This window comes from Blennius ocellaris (genome assembly GCF_963422515.1).
Source record: "Blennius ocellaris genome assembly, chromosome: 22".
Classification (NCBI taxonomy): Eukaryota; Metazoa; Chordata; class Actinopteri; order Blenniiformes; family Blenniidae; genus Blennius; species Blennius ocellaris.
The window spans coordinates 5,665,618-5,686,075 of NC_137671.1; the positions used below are offsets into that span (position 1 = coordinate 5,665,618).

Sequence of the window (20,458 nt, forward strand, 5' to 3'; positions counted from 1 at the left end):
CAAGTTCCCCTTGAGCCTTATGGGAAACTCTATAGCATGTCTGGCTCCCGGACAGGAAACCAAACCCATCCAGACAGACGAGGGCGAAAGACGTACACACAGCCTGAGAAATATTTAAAAAAAGAAGAAGATGAAGACTGTGTGAACTTTCGCCTCGGCTTTATCTGATGTCTACATCTACGTCTTTGAATAAATACATGAAATACAGTGATTCACATTGTGGTCCAGTCGCGCATTATGTAACAGCAGAGGCGTAAGTTAGACTACAAGTCACTGAGAGATGCTTTGAACTCGTCACGCAGACTGTTGTGAAAGAAAACATCCTCAGCGAGATGCCGGTGGAGGGGATTTTATCCAGCCTCTGCTCCAATCAGATATGCACACGCAGAGTAAACCCAAAGACTGCAGCTGATCACAGATCTGCTTTTTCTTTTTCTTTTTTTAAATCACCGACTGATATTTCTCCAAGTAGCGATGACACCCGTCTGTGCAAACGACAACTGAAGAGGTTTTGGTTTCCTGCCGCTCGTCAGAAGCCGAGATCAGACAGAGCCGTTGAGATAACGTCATGTTTGAATCGCATGAGCGGATTCGAGACACAATTATGAGCGAGGCTGTGATCTCAGCCTGTACAGGAGGGACTGAAGTCCTGATACACTGTGTTCTGTCAAAACTCCTATCTTCACTTGTGGTTTCTCTTGAGTTGGGAGGTGAAATATGGATCAGATCATTTAAAATGAACAGTCCTTGTAGGGATGAAATGGATCACTATGTCCATGTTTGTATGTTTTGGGTATCTCACCTTTCCCATGCCAGCGTGAGCGTGTCCCATTTTGACCACCACCGGGTAGGAAGGCGTGTTCACCTGCGGACAGAGACAAAATCAAACCATTAAAAAGGTAATATGATGCAACAAAAAGAGATTCGACTGTTGAGCCACAACAAAAAAAGACCCGCTCGGTAAATCTACTTCGACTCAATGGTTTAAACGTCTCGTTGGTGACGAGTGAAGCTTTAGCATGAGTGGCGGTAAGCAGGGAACAACTCAAATGCACCTTTTACAACCTGAGGCTACAATTCCTCATGGACTTCCACAGTAACATGACACATGATGATTCAAACTCAAAACTATCTCCTGAATAGAGCAATGAGTTCCTTGGAAGGTGATTCAACCTGGTACTGGTAAAGTGTATCAAATGTTACGGCCAAAAGACGTGGACTTGCTTCATTTCCACAGTTTTCAGCTTTAAATTATCCAAGTGGTCCAAGTATGTTCTCCCTGAGTGCGTTTCCAGATGTAAACAGTCAAATAAACAGTTTTCTGTTTACACGACAACGGTGGTCAGAGTGACCAAAAAAAACAACCCATGGATTTAGGTGCAACTGGTGGCTTTAAATTAAACCACAGAATCAAGTGTGTTTGGTTTTCGGTCTCTGTTTACGCTGAAGGACAGCCGACCTGTCCAGGGTGTATCCTGCCCTTGTGTATTACATAAGATGGAGCGACACCAAACACAAGCTGTAAACACTGGTGACATAATGAAAACCTTTACGGCTCTGGGCTTTCTGCTAAATTTAAGTCAAACGTTAAACCCCCCCTCCCCCCGAGGGAAGCAGCTCTATCAGCTCACACTGGAGGCTTCCTGTGTGTTTTAAAAGGGCCGGAGGTTTATCAGGGCACGTTTGTCATTACAAAAGACGACATTGACATTTCTTCCAGCTGCTTACCAAATATCTGTGATGAAATGTAAAAAAAAAAAAAAAGGATAAAAAAAAAAAAGTTTGAATAAGTTAAGAGATTGAACAGGCCTGGAAAGACTCGCTCACACAGGGACCTTCAGAAATCTGCTCGCCACTCTAAATATACAGTACAGACATGCGGTGAAGGCCACACTCAGACACAACCAAAATCAGACAAGCATTTCCTCCGCAGCCCATTTGGATGTGTACACCAAGTGTCCAGAACCGTAGCCTTGTAAAGAACCGACTCCCAAGCAAACTCACAGCCGCCCAGTTTGAGGAGGAGTCGGAAGACTTGTGTTTATTACACAAAAGAGAGAGGTTCTGGGAAGCTGGGTGGAACAGAGCGGCTTATAGGAACGGGTCTGGACCAAGCAGACGGACCGCAGACGAGCCATTTCCCATCGCCTGTGGGAGTCAAGTGGATGAAACTCCACGTGGTTTTAACGCGTCTTCTGATAAAACCACCGATACGGTCGTTTGTGCTCAAGAGGGACTTTTCCCACTTTCAAAAGCTCTTTCCTCACTCCTGTGTGGAAAAAAAAGCGCGCAGGCAAGCACTGCCAGGTTAGGTAACCGCCGTTTAGGTCAGCTTCTGCATCAACGGGCACGAAGAACAACGGCAGACGTTTCCCAATCGATTGTGAATTACTGATACGACAAAGAGAAACTCTCCCCAAATGTCCAAATGAGGTTTCAGTCTATATTTGACCAGGAAGCTATTCTTTCAAGGAAACCAACCTGGAAACGGCTCGAAACCAGGTGCTTTATGTTTTCAGGTCCATTTGCCTCAAGTTACTTTGATTAAATTCAAGCAAACACTCCAAAGTGTAGCCCAAAGATGAGTTGATTATATTGCGACACGAAAAAGTGAAAAGTCACTGTGACTTCACAAACTGCTAACGTGACCTCTCGGAGGCGTCTTCGCCATCTTTTGAAATCTTGTTGACACTTAATACAAGCTTCTGCTGCATTTCCAGAACAAGCTGTTCAAACAAAATGAGATCAGAATGGAGCTAAAAGGCTCTAACAGACTTTATAAATAAACATGTTTACCCCGATCAATAGTGTTCTATGGAAATAGTAATTACTTCTCCAAGCAAGTAATTCAATTACAATTAGATAAAAGTGTTCTTCCTAAATAGAGTGCCGGTATTTCTGAGCATTAAATGCTACGCAGTCCTACTGCTTCTTGCGCTCTATGTCATCTCCTGCTGATCCTCACACCTGTAGGTTTTCCCCCCGAAATAATGAAAAAGTCTGAAAGAGAAATACGAGGAAACTGTTTGGCTCATTTCTCTCTGCCAAAGAAACAAGTCAAAGTGCTGAAAATTCCGACAAGTTAACACGGTGACAGATATTTATGACCGGCTTTTGGGCACCAGATGATCAAATGTCTTTTCTGGATCAGGAATTCAACCAAAAATCTACAGCAAAAATTGTAAAAAAAACAAGTAGTAGTGACACCTTGAAATTAACAACTTGGTAAAGATATCGGACCAAATAGACCGTTTTAGTTCATGCATGTGAGATTGTCTCAATCGCTCGCCTGTGGGCGCTGCCAGGGGAGGCTGATAATAAAATAGACAGTGTAGTCCAATATGTTGCAAGGCCGGAGGCTGGGGGCCAAATCACGCATGGGGAGACGCGATCAGCGAGCAGCTACCATCATTTCACCCGAACCCTCCTCTACGGGACGACAACGTCCTCCTCGTTCTGAGTCAGACCGACGCGGAGCCGCTCGAGGGCGTGAGCGCCGCCTTCGCTGACGGGTCCCGACAGCTCAGGGCTGGCCGACACGCTGCCAAGATAAAGTGTACTCTAATTGTGTCCATTATCACTTTTACGAACGCCAGAATACATGAAGAGGGAGGTGAGGGCGAGTCCAAGAGGCTCTCTTTGGAACACATTTCAGACTTGCTTCACATTACAGGCGATTACGTGCAGGGAGCAACGTCCAAACGATAGCATAGCAACTTAACTCTTGGAGAACATCGACTGACATACAGCAATGAGCATATGGTTTTGATTTATTTTGAATAAAACTTCAGCATTTAGGGCCTCGTCTCCAGACACGGCAGTTCATTGTGATCACCGTCAATCCATCCATCATCTGTCCCCGGTTCGTCCACATTGACTGCAGCAGCAATACGATGTGAAAAGAAACCCAAACATCCCAATACCCAATTAACTCCAATTTATTGAGACCTTGAGATTCTCTCAGACCAAACAAGAGATAGAATCTCTCTCCAGTGGCTCCTGGGCCAATGGCCAAGCGTGGCTGAAACACCTCCGACACAAGAGATCAAACCACCTCAACTGCACGTCTTCACCTTTAAAATTAATACTCATCAATTCAATCTCTATTTAAAAAAACTGTGAAACAATGCACGCACAGTGAGAACATGCAGACGACACAGACATTGCGACGTGAGTGTCGCATTGTCAACTGCAGAAGTTGAAGCTTAGAAGTTAAATCTTAGATGCTGAAGCTCACTTCTTGTTTAACGCATAAAGTCGGTCGAGTTTTCACGTTGCAGTGAGGAAAAAAAAACACGTCAAAGTTGAGCAACTGAAAACTCAACTTTTTCAAGCTTGTCTCCAAGGTGGAACTTCCTCAAACTCTCAGATTCAGTCTCCATGGAAATGGAGGCAAACGCAAATTTTGTTGAAAACGCTGCTACAAAAAAAACAAAGAGTGCCAACTTGTGGCCTGGCATGCTCGCTACATCATTTTCAGCATTTCTGCAACTTCCATGTAGACAGAAATCATCTTCAGAACATTGCCATTCCTGTAACAAAGATGCAAAAACAATGTTTTCTCATGAAACTTTCTGTAAGCTGACAGAACGGCAATAAGGAAAACTTTAATTTTATCCACAGTAACTTCTAGATCAATTCTTGTAACTCTACTCAGTTGCTAAATTTCTGTTCATTTCAATGCATTTCTATCTGTATTACAATGCTACAGGCTGCGTGAGACCGCTCGGCGTTGTGCGTCACACGACGGGACGGTCAGAGGTTCAACACATATCTGAGAAGTGGCCGGCCTGCGTGCGTGTTTGTCTGCTGCACACAAAGTGTTTTGGGCGGAAAGGGGCTGCCGCCACCCACTCCGTCTGGACGCGTCCCTTCCCGTCATTCTCATCGGCGTGGCAATGACGGCACACTGGTGGGGATGAGACGACCACATCTGGTCCCCTGCTTTCCCCCCTGATGGAGGGCGAGCCAGCCACCCTATTTTCTAGCTAATCCAGCGACCATGTAAACACACCAGAACTACAGTGGGTCTATTCAGACAAAGAATAATGTGAAAAATACACATCGTAGCCTGAAAATAGAGCAGATTAACGTCAGTGGTGTACAATGTGGCTGTAACTTTTCCATCAGACATACAGGAGACTATTTTATGGAAATATTTTCTATCCTGTAGTGATTTATATTCTTCACAAGATTGTTTTACAGAACAAGTTTCCGTGTCTTAAAAAAAAAAAAAAAAAAAAATGCCATTAGCGACTGTCAGCTCTTAGATGTGGAAATTCTGGTTTGAAACTTCAGTTTTCTGTTTCATCTCGGTTGCATGCGCTGCACTCCGCCTTTTGTTCCCAGCAGAAATCTGTAAAAGGCATCCAGTGTGGTAAAGACGTTAAAAACTCACATGCTAAAAAAGCTAATTACATAGTGGGCGACTTCACCGGCCTTCGGTTTCTCTTTCGAAACACAGTGGCTCCCTGCGTTTACAGTAAAATGCACCAGACGATCAGACCTGGCACATGACGGAAATGCTTCAGGGAAACCCGAACACCAAAAAACAAAAACCACTCCTCCGGCCGGCTGCACGTGCGTCCGCTCCTCAACGGATGAGGTGAATCACGCTTCCCGAACGACAAAACACCTCAACGTGACATTCCGAGTCTGTCAGGATGGCCAACTGTGCCTGGAGAGCAGCGCCCACTGGAAGCACTTTAAAGGGTTGCAACATGCCGAAGCTCTTTAAACAACAGACACTCACAATCCAAAGCATCCATCCGAAACAACAGACGACCAGAGTTTCGACTTTGTTGATACAGTTCTCAAGCAAGCAGTGAATTTGTGGTTGACAGTCATGGTCATCTGGCATTTTTGATGAATCCAGTCTGGAAGGTTAAGACTTCATTAGAATACATTAGAAACTTTTTTAAATCATTCATTCATTCAATTGTGATTTTGTGAAGTTGTAACACTATGGATCAAGTCTCCTGTTGCATGATATACATCACATATAAAAAAAAATAAATCAAACATGAGGTCACAAAAATATGTGAATCAAATAGAAGCCAAGCTCTTTTGTTGTTTCTGAGATCTTGAAGAATTTGCTGTGTCACGGGGATCGTGACCTTTAAAATCTTTCTACATAAATCAGTTCACCAGAGAAAGAGCATGAAAATAAATCCAAACACTCGAGAGAATCTACTGTCTGGAATTGGAGACGACAAATCCTTCTCTACTTTTCCAATTGCCACTTCAGTATCATAATGGGTTTTATTAAAGATTACTTTCGACTTCACACACGCACATGCACACACACACGCACACACACACCTATGCAGCCCAGCGTCGGTCGGGAGCAGCAGGAGTTAAACTCTCTGGGGGTTCGCGCGTTATGAAGCGAAGCACATGGTGCATCCATCCTACATTTATGATCTCTTAATTCTTATTATGGCCACTCAAAACCTGCCACATCAAGGAGAAGACATGAAGCGTGATGGTTTAGGCAGACGGCGAGAGCGGGACCCCCGACCCTGAATCCTTTAAGAGTCAGACCGCAGTCGGACCAAAGACGGCCTGCCCACATCAAACCCCGCCGGCGGATTAAAGCAAGCCTCCAGAGACCAGTGATGTGAAACACGCCAGTCGCAAACAAAGATACTGACTGAACTCCAACACCTGACGTTGTCGGTGAATGTGAAATGTCAAATGAAGGCTGGAACGCAACCTTTCACTCCGGAGCTGTAATAAACGGAAAGGTGGCCATTTCAAAAGCACATTTATGACACTGGAAAAATAAATACATAGCAAGACGCCTTATAAAGTGTGATGACGACACAAGCGTGGAGCTTTATCGTGAGGAGGTGTGAAGGTGTAAAACGGGACAGGTCTGCAGGCTTCACACTTCTTTCCATTCCAGGCCCCGTTAACGCGACAACGTTTGGAACGAAAATACATCATTTTTGCAGGATTCAAACTCACTTCCTGCTGCCACAAGCGAGATCCCATATTATGCATTCACATGAAGTCTCATCAGAATTGTCATCTACCAAGTTGAAAAGCAAATCGAAAGTATTTTATTGGACAGAAGTCAGATTCTCAATCGTTGTTTTCCTTGGCTCCTGCTTCATATCGACTGGACGAGCCAAAGCAACTCAATCTCCTCGTCTGATCAGCATATTTTCCAAAATATTAAAGTATCCCTTTGAGCTGGAATAAACAGTCCACCATCATTCACAGTGAGACTCTTATCTGGCTCAGATTAGAACTCGCTGTCCTTTGCGCTTTTATAAAGTTCTCACATGGAAACGTCCTCTGAAGACGTCGTCGTCTTAACTTGTATCTAAGATGGACAAACCCCCGGCAGGCTGAGTTTATCCGGCTGTAAACCTTCAAACACAAGTTTTACACGCGTACCCAAACGAAAAGTGACATCAGCATGACACACACAGTAGTTCCTGGACAAACCCCCTATTAACAGACCCTAAAAACTGTTGTCATGGCGACCCACCCGGGTCAACATCCGCCAGATACGACAGCAGATGTCCATTGTGTTGCAGCGTGTACATTAAACGCCGTCTATTGAGGCGCGGTAATTGTTGTTGCGGAATTTAAGCTCATATGGCTCCGATTAGGAGTCTGTCCTGGTGCGTTTCCACGAGGCAGGCAGCTGTCTGGAAAACACAGACGTTTCCAGGGCGGACGCTCCCGTTAACAACACCGAGGTGCTGATGGAAAAGTGACAGAGATGTTTGGTGGCGTCTCCTGGTGGTCAAACCACCTGCTTTGTCATCACATTTCGTTTTGTGTTCGGGAGAGGAGGAAATAGAACGGCTTTACCCCCCCCAAGACACTTGTGTTGTGAAGTTATTACGTAATATATCTGCTTTTCAGTAAACTATATTAACTTTGCAACTATTGAAGCACTTGTGATTTTGGGTTATGTCTCACACTGACACGCGAGCTGGTTGACTTCACAGGACGGGAATATTGAGGGTTCAGATAATTGATCCTGCAGGCCGTTAGAATTACAGACGGTGAGCACAGGAGCTGCTCCAGTCCGGTCTATTCATTTCAAATAAACACAGATTTGTTTGAAACGTTACACTAAGTACATGTCCAGACTGCACCCAAGTAGAGCTGCTGGAAGTCCAGCTCCTCTGCGGTCACTCTGTAATGGGGACCCGGACAGGCTCTATTAGCGATAATCAATTCACTAACCCACATTCCCGCTTCGGAAGAAAAAGGACAGACGGGCCTCGGCGAGCCAATCCTGCAAAAGCCATCAATGCCGTGCCACATTCCAGCCCGTCTCAGAGGGAAAGTGATGCTGCTTTGCCATTTTCCAGAGGTTCCTGCACTATTAGATCTCGGAAAAGACTGAGCAGAAATGAGGTGGCTGTTCGCGGAGCTTTGGGAGTCGTCGTCCCGTGATGCACGGCGTGAATGGAATCATTCAGTCGATCCTCTCGGCTCGGCAGCGTTTGGCAAAAACAATCCGATCCGAAGCCGCACCTGCGAGCCGATGAACACGTGCGCGACCGGGCAAAAACACCGACGGTGACGTCAAATGGATTTCTTCAGACGACGGATTTCCCCCTACCTGCATCTGTACACACTCACAGAGGTCAAAGGTCACCTCGACACGCCGCTGGCAGTTGTTGCCGCCGGTTAAAGTCGCTCGGCTGCTTCTGTCTTTCCCCCACCCACATTAATCCCCCCCCCCTCGAAAAAAAACCTCCAAGCTAATTCCTTTCCACACTCTGTCCTTCCCCGCTATCCTGTTTCCACTGAAAACACATCAAACGAAGGAAGCTGGACGCACTACATATGCAGAATCAGAATCCAACAGTGACGAACGGCACAAATGAGCTCGGGTCGTTTCGTTTGGACCGATAAAGTGGAGCAAGACGTACAAGACGCCTCTCGACCAAGGCCACTTAACAACAACAATGGCGGAACAACAACCAGCTCCAGAACGCGCTGCATTAAAAGCTGCTGATGATATTTGGCGAAATGTTGGATTCCTCCAATATGGGCTCTCTGCATGCTGCATGTCGTCTTCTCCAAGTTCAGTACATTTCTTTACAGCGCCACCTCTCAAACTGGAACTCCTGTGATCTCTAATGTGCAACCTCTCAGCGTGAAGTGGTTCGTCTTTGGTACGATCAGAGCACTTCGGTTTCTTCTCTCAATAAACTGTAATCACTCTGCCAGCTTTACGACTCCGTTTCATTGGAACCCAGGACTCGGATAAAGATGTATAAAACCCACTCGAGCTTCGTGTAACAGGATTATTGGACTGAATAAGAACTCGCTTCAATTACCGCAGAAATCAAGTCGATGAACAAAAGCGGGCACAACAGCTGGATTTCTACATCCACAAAGTTCACTCGGACGGAACAAGGAGAGACATTTAAAACTTCTTTTTTTTTTTTTTCTTTCCTGGTGTGTGATTCTGACCAAAGTGCCGTAAATGAGACGATGCATCAGGTAGCAGGAGTCAACAATATTTTCTGACAGCAGAGGAAGGAAAGGCTGCAGGCGTCTGCAGAGCACATACCAGGGCCGGGCCTCCAATGTCAGCACCGCTACTGGTTCCAATTAAAACATGGTGCCCAGGGATGGGGGGGGGGGGGGGGGCAGATGTCTGGGAACAGCTGGATGGAGCAAAGCTGGTCTCCATTCATACACCAGCTGCGGGAAAGGTTTGGACTCTCAAACACGGCAGTAATCTTCACCAATTAACAATAACTCAAACATAAATGTGAGGGGAAATTTGCCTGAAGCAGATTTATCTTCATGGCTTCTTCATTCTACAGCACTTACCGTAACATCCTGAACTTAACACAAGATGGATCTCCCCTTTAACACGGCTCAAAAAGGTTTTCAGACTGAATATTGTTGGGGGAAACAAAAATTTTTTTTTTTTAATATAGCTGAAAGAGATCAACTCCTCATTCACTGGACCTCACTCTCATCGATTTACTGCCCATATATGGGCATGTCAAAACAATTAAAGAGTTGCTTTTTTATCAGCATGGCCTCCCATTCAGAGAGTCTGGGTGTTTTTATTTTTTTCCTCTGATTCGGGGGGGGTCTGGTCCGGATTATTTTAAATTCCTGGAGAGCCAAAAGGAACAAACACAGCAGAGGGGAAAGTGTTTGCAACACATGTTGGCTCTTCGATAAAGGCCAGAGATGTGCTGCAACTTCCACACAGGCACTGTTATTGTAAGCCATCGAAACGCCATCAAGAATATCTTAACGGCTAAATAAACAATCCGGTAACGCGGCCATGTTCCCATGCTGTGCACAAATGTATGTGTAGAGTCTCTCGCCTGGTTGTAAAAGGGGGGGGGGGGGGGGGGGATTCCAGCCATAAAAAGTAAGTGTGGGCTGACTTGCCTCCTGCTGTGGTTTGTACAGCGAATGACGGCGAGCGCCGGACGGCAGCGCCCACACAGCCCGCGGTCGCACCGGGGGACGCTTCATCACCGGCCGCAGTACGAGTGACGAGCTTTAATAGGGGGGAAAAAACTCCCGACAGCCGCTTATCATGTCTCACAACAAACAGGGGAAACGTGTGGAAAATCTCTACTTCTCGTGTGCAGATAGTGCATCACGTAATGGACATTCATTTACAAGAAAATGTTGCACGGGTGGACAGTTTGGTCCCCGAGGGCCCAGGTTGTGAAATAAGTGAGCTACAATGTCTGAAAACCTTTGGATGCAGTTTTTAACTGTTATTGTGAAGCCACATTTCCTCCACCAATGTCATTTGGGAAATGTATTAAACATTTTCTATATGAGCAGCCCTCAAGTTTTGCCAAAATGTTTGTGACAGATCATCACCGTGGTGCTTTGTTTATTTATTTATTCTTTTAATTTTTCAAATGTGCTTGCTGTGACACCCTGATGTGTTTGATAACTTCCTCGACAGATGTGGCGCTCGGTTCAATCGCTTCATGAATGCAAAAATATGCAGGCAAGGATTCAATACGTCACCTGATTATACGTTAAGGCTTAAAGCAAACAGCACCCACTAGTGGCCCGACAGGAAAAAAACAACCTCGCTTTTAGCGTTTGTTATTTTGGTCACTACATTTTATGCAGGATCTTTGTAAATCTTATTCTCCCAACATGGATTTATTGGATTTTAAGGGACAGAAAGTCAGCACTCCGGTTTCCTCCCACAATCCAAAGAGGTTAATCTGTGACTCTGAAAGAGACTATTTGAGTGGGTGTTTGTCCTGCGACGGACTGACGGCCTGTCCAGGTCGTCTTGCCCTTTGTCCCGTGAGCGTGACCGCCTCCAGCTTCCTGCACCCTCACACTGGTGCTTCAGCTTGATGGATTCAGCAAGTTTCCACAATATCAAAGTCAAACTTTCAAAAAGGCTCAAAATTACTGAAAAAAGTTGCAGAGCCTTGCAAACGAGCCGCAGTATTCTATCAAATCTTTGAGTACGAAACAAACGAGAAGAGGCGCAGACCTTCGCCAACGCCGAGCTGTCTCCATAGCAATGCTGATCTCCTTTGATCCATGAGGTGCCTCTCCGATTCACCTTGTATGGGAATTTTCTTTAATGCAGTCTAGTGGGATTTTTTTTCCAAAAACGGTTCTTGGATGATGATAAATCATCCTTGAAAATGTTAATGCGATTCGGGTGAGTAGTTTTTTGGGGGTTTTTTGCGAAAAGTTGGTAAAATACATACATACAAACCAATACATGAATAAATACGGACAAAAGGCAAAAACATAACCTTCTCTGCCAACTTTGTTGGTAAATATTCCAAAAATCAGCCAAACCTGTGCCGCCAAATAGAAAGTGCGAGATGTGAGAAACGTCTTCATCTTGACGTCCTCATGCTGCTGCACTGGAGTCAGACCCTGCGTTTTATATATTAATGAATATATAAATGCATTTTTCTTTTGGTTGTGCGTAAAAGCTGGTTGAGGTTGTGATAATAGATGCGTCACAGAGCTTGAACGTGGCTCACACGTATCGCATCGACTGAGCGGTTAATTTACCAGCCTCTGAGGACTCCTCTGGTTTATGCAAGATGTTTAACGATTAACAATCAGTTTTTTCATTATCTTGTACCTTCCCCGGAGTCTGTGAAGCGACGCCGTTCCGAACATGCATGCTTGAAGTTCAGAAGTCTCATTCCTGAAGCAGTAACTCATCCGCCGCCTCGGCTTCCTGTCGAAACGTTACGGGGGAAGAGCCCGGAGACTTCCAAATGGTTTCGGAATGAAGCATAGAGTAAACTTAGACGAGTCGGGGGACAAAAGGCCCGCAGGGGCGTCCTGATAACGTGACGTGGTTTCTAAATTTACCCGTGCCGGAGTCTCTCCGCCCTCTCCGGGCGCCACGTCAGCATCCTGTGAGCCCCGCCGACCTCTGACCTCCTGGTGACTCACTCAACCCTCCACTGTCAATTTAATTTCTCTTTTTAACCTCCTCCCACACACACCTTCCCACTTGCTGCTCAGGTTTCTGGGAAATCTTTTCTTTTTTGTTTAGACAGTTTTCTGAACAGATGTTTACAGCCAACAAACACAATGTGCTGCCTTCAGAAGAAACGCTCACGTTTACAGAAAATGCACTCGCGCGCACACGACTTTTCTCACACAAAGTTGTGGATTTAGCTCAATGCTGAATAATCTCAAAACAGCAGTCGTTATCCATTTACATGTTTACACTATACACATTAACGGACATTCATCTCTGCAACTTCTATGACCAAACGAGCCGCTTTCATGATTTTTTTTCACCAAATAAAATTGGTCTAGAGCCACAAAACAAGTTTATTTTCTCAATTTCTTTTTTCATTACAAAACTAAAAACTGATGTTGAATTTAAGACATTTCATAGCGACAATTTAGACAATGTATAAATTGTTTTTGCTTTTCTAGCCAAGTTTGACCAATTTTCCTCATTTGAGCTATTTTAGCTATTTATATATTATATATATATAATATATTTTAGCTATTTATATTTTAGCTATAAATAGCTAAAATAGCTATTTATAGCCGCTGTGGACAGATTAGAACCACTATATTAGGAATCTCTACCGTTTGGACTGTGTCTAGTGAATTTACGTCACCATTTTATCCATTTATTTTTTGTTTTGGTTTTTTTGATTGTTGCATTTTCAAAAAGTTCCACTTTGGAAGACGTTTTCAAAAACTTTTCAGCGTTGTGTGAACTGAGGCTCAAATTGTAACAAAAGTTTTTCATTTTCACTTGAAAACTAAATATAAAAATGGGGCCTTAAACTTGTAAAAAAATAAAAATTGATTACATTTAAAAAATTAAATAGTAAACAAGAGAAATGCTTTGTAAGATCTGGAAGACATATCCATTGTGACTATTATGACTGCATTATTTCGTTCTATTAATTTTACATTACATAAGTTCTTGCTTCTTTTTTTTAAAATCTTATACTCTCAATAAATGCATTAAAGTATTTATACTCAGGAACTACTAGTTATGTCATTAACTCCATCTGACTACACCTTAAATGAATGTGTGTGTTTCAGTTGAACTGTGCGACCAATTGTTACTCAAAAGCAGCAAGAACTATTTTTTTTTTATGTTTTCCGACTGTCAAAGTCAAAATTAAATGTCATCATTCTGAAGTTTATTAAAATAAACGGCTCTAAGATTGAAATACAACATGGATGACCTAGTTTTACAGCACTTTTGAGGAGAAAAGCACCATAAATCTAAACTAAACAGACCTTTTCTTTTTTTTTCTTTTTTTCTTTTTTCACTGCGCTCAGCATTAAGCCCAATTTAGGCATTCGCTCAACCTACAGGAATCCTTCAGCGCCGTTTCCATGCTGTCATATTCCCGTGTTTATGGTCGGGCCTGGTGTCTCATTGTCTCATGCCGTAATACAACGTAGTCATTTTGTGGGGTTTCCTGACCGCACACGCACCAAATATGTTGGGTGGCGTTCAGCGGGGGACCCTGTGTCTGAGCGAAGGCAGCGCTGCGGTCGCTTCTGGTCCGCCTGAGTAGGAAGTTACTGACCGTTGATCATATTTTATTGCAGGGGGAGGAGGAGGGAGGAGGGGGGGGGGGGGGGGGGGGGGGACCCGTTGTGAGATGGGACCACGGGTCAAGGCCGTGTTTGCGTTTCCTCCTCTGATGTCTTAACTGCCTGTCGGATGACAGACGTGCGGGAAAAACCGAGCGGGCATCTGCGGAAGAGTTCAGCGCAGTGGACGGGCTGAAGGAGCCACCTTTGCTTCTCCGGCGTCTCACCGCACAATGGCAAACGGTGGCAAAATACACATTTATCGCCATTAAAATAAATAAATCCAGGTAACAAAAGTGGAGTTTTATACTTAAAATTGCTCTGCCGGAATCCACGCGGGAAAAATGAAAACTTAGGAAGGACCCATGTCAGGAATCAGTCGAATGATGTTTTTACTCGAGCTGCCAAGACGCCATGTTTCATATCCCAGAAACCCTTGCGGCAGGTTTCCCAAAGATGGCATCAGCTAGCAAAACTAACAGTTTGACGGATGCAAATTCCGGTTTGTTTCTATACATATCGACTTTGGTGTGACTGATCTGGGGAACTACAGGTTGGAGATGTATGGAAACGAGTGGTAATGGTCTCGTTTTCATGAATCGGTTTATTCTCTGTGCAGAAGTGAGACTTTTTATAGAAAGTACATTTAAAAAAAAAATTCTGGTAGAGTAACTTTAAGACACACAATACGCCACACTACTATATTCTTTCCAGCTTATTGTTACAGTTGTATTGTCCTATGGGGCCCGACAACATGACATTTCAAACAAAAATGCATTTTTTTTGTCCGTTTACACCAAAAATTAAGCAAATGTTATCCACAGGGTAGCTTTTCAAAAAAACTCTTGAAATGAATGAACGAATGAATGGATTTTTATGTGGACACCAGTGTAGAGTTGTTCTGAGTAAAACTAATGAACTTTTAAAGGCAAGTTCATTACAAAAAGACAAAACAGTACCCACTAGTGGCCCAACATGAAAACTACAACGTTTCTGCCGTTTCCGTCCAAACGGGCACAGTTTTCAAAACGCTGCTGTAGAAACACAAATCTTTTCTGACAGGAAAACGAAAAAGTGACGTGTTTCTAAACAAAACGGGGTTCAAATGAAAACCAAAGTCACTGAAGTGGATTTAGAAAGTGAGCAATTCGCTCCGTCGCTCCTCTGAAAATAACAAACGAGCAGAACTGGATCTGGTCACGTAATGTTTGAACCTTCAACCATTCTCCACTCAAAAACAACTGGAGTCTCCAGGTGTTTTCTCTCCACCGGGCTGGAGAGCGATCCGCAGCCACATCCTGACGACGACAATCGACGGCGTGTTCAGCGGGGAAGCGTCCATTAATGACTCCAATCCGACTGTCGCCCGTCTGTCCCACTTAACTCAAACAGCATGTGGGCTGCGTAACGGGGCCGAGTGAGTCAGTGCTGGACGCCGTCCCTCGCTCCCGGCGGTGCTATCTCTACAGGCCTCGACTCTTCCTGTGTCTCTTTGGCGGTTTGTCCGTCGGATCAGAGGTATTTCCTCTGAGTCGCCGCTCTTGTTTGCTTTTGTGGAGCCGAACCACACAGATCTCAAAGACCTCCAGTACACAATGCTGTTGTCTGAGAACTGAGTTTTCTCCATAATTGGAGTTTTCTTTTTTCCCCGACGGAGGAAATGCAGTAAACCGGCCTACTTCGGTGACATCCTCTTGTTATTTGTAATTCTTCAACTCGGCGGCGAGACACACACACAAGAGCTCCGGAGCCTTTTGGCGTCATCTCGTCCCACTTGTGGCGGTAAATTGGAACACGGAGTCCCAACATGTGATTTCGAACTATTTATTTCAAATTGGACACATTGGACTTCATCCATGTTCTTCAAAGAATTAAGTAAAGCTCAACAAACGAAGACACTCTTCCAGCTCACTTCCATCCATCCATCCATCCATTGGCTACCGCTTTATCCGGGGCCGGGTCGCGGAGGCAGCAGTCTGAGCAGAGTAGCCCAGACTTCCCTCGCCCCAGACACTTCCTCCAGCTCCTCCGGTGGCACCCCAAGGCGTTCCCAGGCCAGCCGAGAGACATAGTCCCTCCAGCGTGTCCTGGGTCTGCCCCGAGGCCTCCTACCGGAGGGACATGCCCGAAACACCTCCCTCGGGAGGCGTCCGGGGGGCATCCGAAATAGATGCCCGAGCCACCTCAGCTGGCTCCTCTCGATGTGGAGGAGCAGCGGCTCTACTCCGAGCTCCTCCCTGGTGACTGAGCTCCTCACCCTATCTCTAAGGGTACGCCCAGCCACCCTACGGAGGAAGCTCATTTCAGCCGCTTGTATCCGGGACTCTTCCAGCTCACTTACACAACATTACTTCACGTAAGACCTTAGTTTTCTTGTTGCTACAAAACACCTGCTTACAACAACGGGGGTCCTTACTGGGCCCCGTTTCCACGACAACGGGAAACTTTGGTTGCACACCACGACTCAAGTAAATAGTTCTTCTGCACATGCTCAGTAGACGCTTGCCTCCAGTGTCAGGACTCCCGAGTCGTTGGGAGTCTATAAAACTTTATAGTCGGCAGTGACCGTAGTAGTAATCCAACTTAATCATCCGTCCGTACAAATTACCGCGGACTTGCCATTGTTAATGTTTACATTACAGCATGTTGTTCTCTGTGTGGTTTCATTACAAACACAGCCGACCGCAGCCACATTTTGCCGTGTAAACAAAAGTTTTCTGAAACAAAAAGCGATGAATTTCTCACCTGAGACATTAGCGTGTCGTCGGGCTCGGTGGCGACAGTATGTCATTGACGAAAGCGCCACGACTTCACACTCAAAAACGACACTGCAGCCCCGAGCTGTGCGTAAAAACCAGTGAAACGACCAAAAGCAACCTCAAAATTACAGATAGCACTGCGAGCAACCACAGTGGGAACTATTAACTTGGTATTTTCCATGTTTTCAGAGTTTCATCACTCGGGCCTCAATCCAGCCAATCACCAAGCAGCAAAGTCAAACGCAATGACAAGACACCTCCGCTGAAACCGCGTTTGTTGTTTTTGGATTCCCCCTTCCCTCAGCGGCCCGTCTAATAACGGCCTTATTGGGTTTGTTCCTCGGCTGGGCCTGATCCAGGTTGTTATCTTTGGGATATATGTTAGGAATGTTTCACCTCATGATGTACGAGTGAAGTCGTACGTAAAAGATGGCCCCCGTGAATCACTCCCTGTGGTTTCCTGCGAGCCCGGACTATCCTGTTTTCGTCGCCTCTGTTGGGCGGACGAAATGTAAATTCATTAAAATCGCGCATTCCAGTGCCCAGCGGAGGAATGTCACAAGATCTGTGGCTGGGATCTAAAATAATACCTGACCGGGTGTCGTTAATGGTTAACGACAGCTGACGCGTGTCCCCTAATGTTTGCTCTGGACGATGAAGATGATGATGATGATGATGATGATGACATGGTTAATGTGCTGCTCTTCTTATCTGCCAGTACCTAAACAAAAATGTGTTGAAGCACTGGACCTGAACCAACACCAGGCTTATTATCAAGGAAGCAGCACAAAAAAGGAAAAACAGATGAGCAGCGATGAGACGGTTAATGAGAGAGTGAGTCAGCCGTTCGGGGTAAAATGGAAACTTTGGGTAGTCCTTGCACTTTATTTCACTTTGGCTTCACATCGTGTGCAGTGGGACCGAGGAATTGGATAAATATATAAAGATAAATAAGTTCAAAGAGCCCAGAGGAGGCCCGGCACACACTTAGAGAACCTCAACTACGTCACAACAACTACAGCCCAAAAACATTTAATGTCACATGAACAATGATACAACAAACTGCATGTTATCACAACGAACCCAATTATATATTTATTAGGCTTGAATGCATTAATAGTACAGCAAAAGTTGCGTTCCTAAGGCCTCGCTTACACAACGTTTCAAGTGAAAATGGATCATTTTAGCGTTTTCGTAAAACACAAGAAATGCCAGGCGACAAGTCTTTTGGTTGTTTTTGTAACACAAACAAACATGCGCACAGAGAACGATGTGCTGTAGACATCAACAATGGTGAGTAGCTTTGGAAAACATTTGTTTTTCTCCCGTCTGCATGGGGAAGGTATAAGTATTTACATAAATCTCCACCTTGGGAGCCGTTTTCAAAAAGTTGCACTTTCCCTGCTTTCCATGGAAACTGGTTTGGCGTTTTTCCAGAAACATCCACATTAAGAGCAGTTTTCAAAAAGTTGTGTTTTCAAGTGGCTACGAGCACCGTTGTCATGTAAACGGACGCCCAAAACGCTGCGAAAGATTTGTTTTCATTTGAAAGCGTCATTGAAACGGCAAATTAATTTAACCAGTTACTTTTTATTTGTCGTTCTCAAAAGCTTCCGCAAAGTATTTAAATACAAATATACACTCGATTAGAAACTGTATTTGTCGGAACAACTTAAAAAAAGAGGTAAAACTTGTTTTCTTTCAAATTTTTTAAGTTATTTTAGAGAACCCAGATAGCTGATAACTTTAAATTGACTCTCTTTCGACCTACTAAGCTCTGACAAAGTCGTCCTATTCAGTTGCTTTGCTTGAAATGTGTTCAAGCAAAGCAGTCACGTCATCTGGTTGTTACGAAACGAAAGTCACTTTTTGAACCTAAATTTCATACACAAGCTTATCAACGCCGTGCTAAGCATAACATAATATCTGCAATCTGGCCGGCGGCCTCTTCAGACTCAGATAAGTGCTAATGAAGGTGCGTTTAGGGTCAGAGTTCCCCAACTTGATTATTTCTGGCTTGCTTATATAACGGCGGGTGCCGTCGACTCCTAACAAAGCTCCCTCGCTCTCTCGGCAGATAAGCTCCCGCAGCGATAACGCAACACGGAAGAGAGAAAAGAAGGTTGAATTGGCTAATCTGGCCGATTGTGCCAGGAGCTCCAGTCAAACCTGTTCAGAGTGACCGGGGCAGCCACAGGTACCCGGAGCCGTTATGCTCAGTGATTCATCATTAGAGGAGACGAAACACAAAACCTGCTTTCAAGCTTGTGTCACTTCACATCTAATGATTTCACCTTTTTTTTTTTTTTTTTTGCAGGGTAAACTTTCACGCGGTTGCCAGGCGTTTGCTGCAGATTGTATTTGGTATGACGAAAGTATTAAAGGGGGCGTCAGGAGATGACTCAGTGACACACTCGGTGATAAATGAACAAAATGGGAGATGTCTTTATAAAAAAAAGTACTAAAGAGGACGGAGGAAGGAAAGTGACTCGTTTTTATCCAGAACTCGGCACAAAACAATTCACTCATCATCAATTCCTAATTTTGTCCCATGTTGTGGATTTACTGGGTGTCGTGTTTTACAAATCAGAACTGATTACATTAGTAGAAAATAATCAAAATCAAGAATCAAACTACTTAAATCATCTTTGGATGATTTCAAACCTGAAACTTTCTCAGATTCTGTTTATATGACAACATATAACAATGATTTCATGCCATTAAATATTCAAAATAATATAGAAAATTACCATTGCTTGTGACATATGACTGTCAGAAAACCATTAAAAAGAGAATTCAATATGGGACTTTTAGAGTTCAAATTTTAAGGTTATTATGGCACTACTTCGCTATGCGGCCCACTCAAGGTGACTTTGGACTGTATGTGGCTACATATTTCTTTGACATCCCTGATCTTAGGTTAGCAAATCATTTAATTCATCTTCTATTATAAAGAATTGAAATCCCAAACATTTCTAGCATCCACATTTTGACCTAAGCCGTCCAATTCAAGCTCCACCTAGTGGTACACTGCGAGTTATCTGGTACATTATTTGACTTGCATTATTTGATTATTTGGTTTGTTTTAAAAGTTGTTTATTTTTTTTGGTTTACTTATTTTCAATCCTTGATTTTACAGTACAATGTTCAATCTAGATTAAAAATCTTATATCAAGATTTGCTGAAAATAAGTCTTCTCAAACTGTTTTTATCTTATAATGGGGGTACCGATCTTTTTTGTTTTTTGCAGGTAACAACAAGGTATTTACATAATATTAGTACAATCTGCAGCCTGTGAGTCGTAGTTTGAACACATTATTTTGACTATAGCTCCAGACAAACTGACTCCCGTGTTATTTTTCCAACTTGGGGAAATCATGTCCTTTTCCTCGTGTATTCTTGTGAATAAGAACTTTTTTTTTTTTTCATGCTCTCTTTTTTCCCCCCTCTCTCATCCAGGCAGCTCATATCCTACAACTCGTGTCTGCGCTGTTTTATTTGGTCCTTCTGGGGAAAATTAAGATGAAGCGCACTGAAAGTTCCAGTGTGTCATCGCGTCTCCGTTTGCTGACGACGCCTGATTGGCCGCTGCTGCCGCGAGCTGCAGAGGTGGAGGGTGGGAGGGGGTGGGAGGGGAGGGGGGGGCGTGAACGTGGTCC

The 20,458-nt window shown here is 44.3% G+C and overlaps 1 protein-coding gene across 1 annotated transcript in view; it reads right to left on the reverse strand.

Annotated features, from left to right (window-relative positions):
- syn3 (synapsin III) overlaps positions 1–20,458 on the reverse strand; it is a gene marked incomplete at both ends in the record, with an annotated part of 82,218 nt that overhangs the window by 12,507 nt on the left and 49,253 nt on the right. Inside the window, one exon of the mRNA XM_080518165.1 lies at positions 803–865. Coding sequence (XP_080374291.1) covers positions 803–865 — 63 coding nt within the window. The remainder of the gene's footprint in view (positions 1–802; positions 866–20,458) is intronic.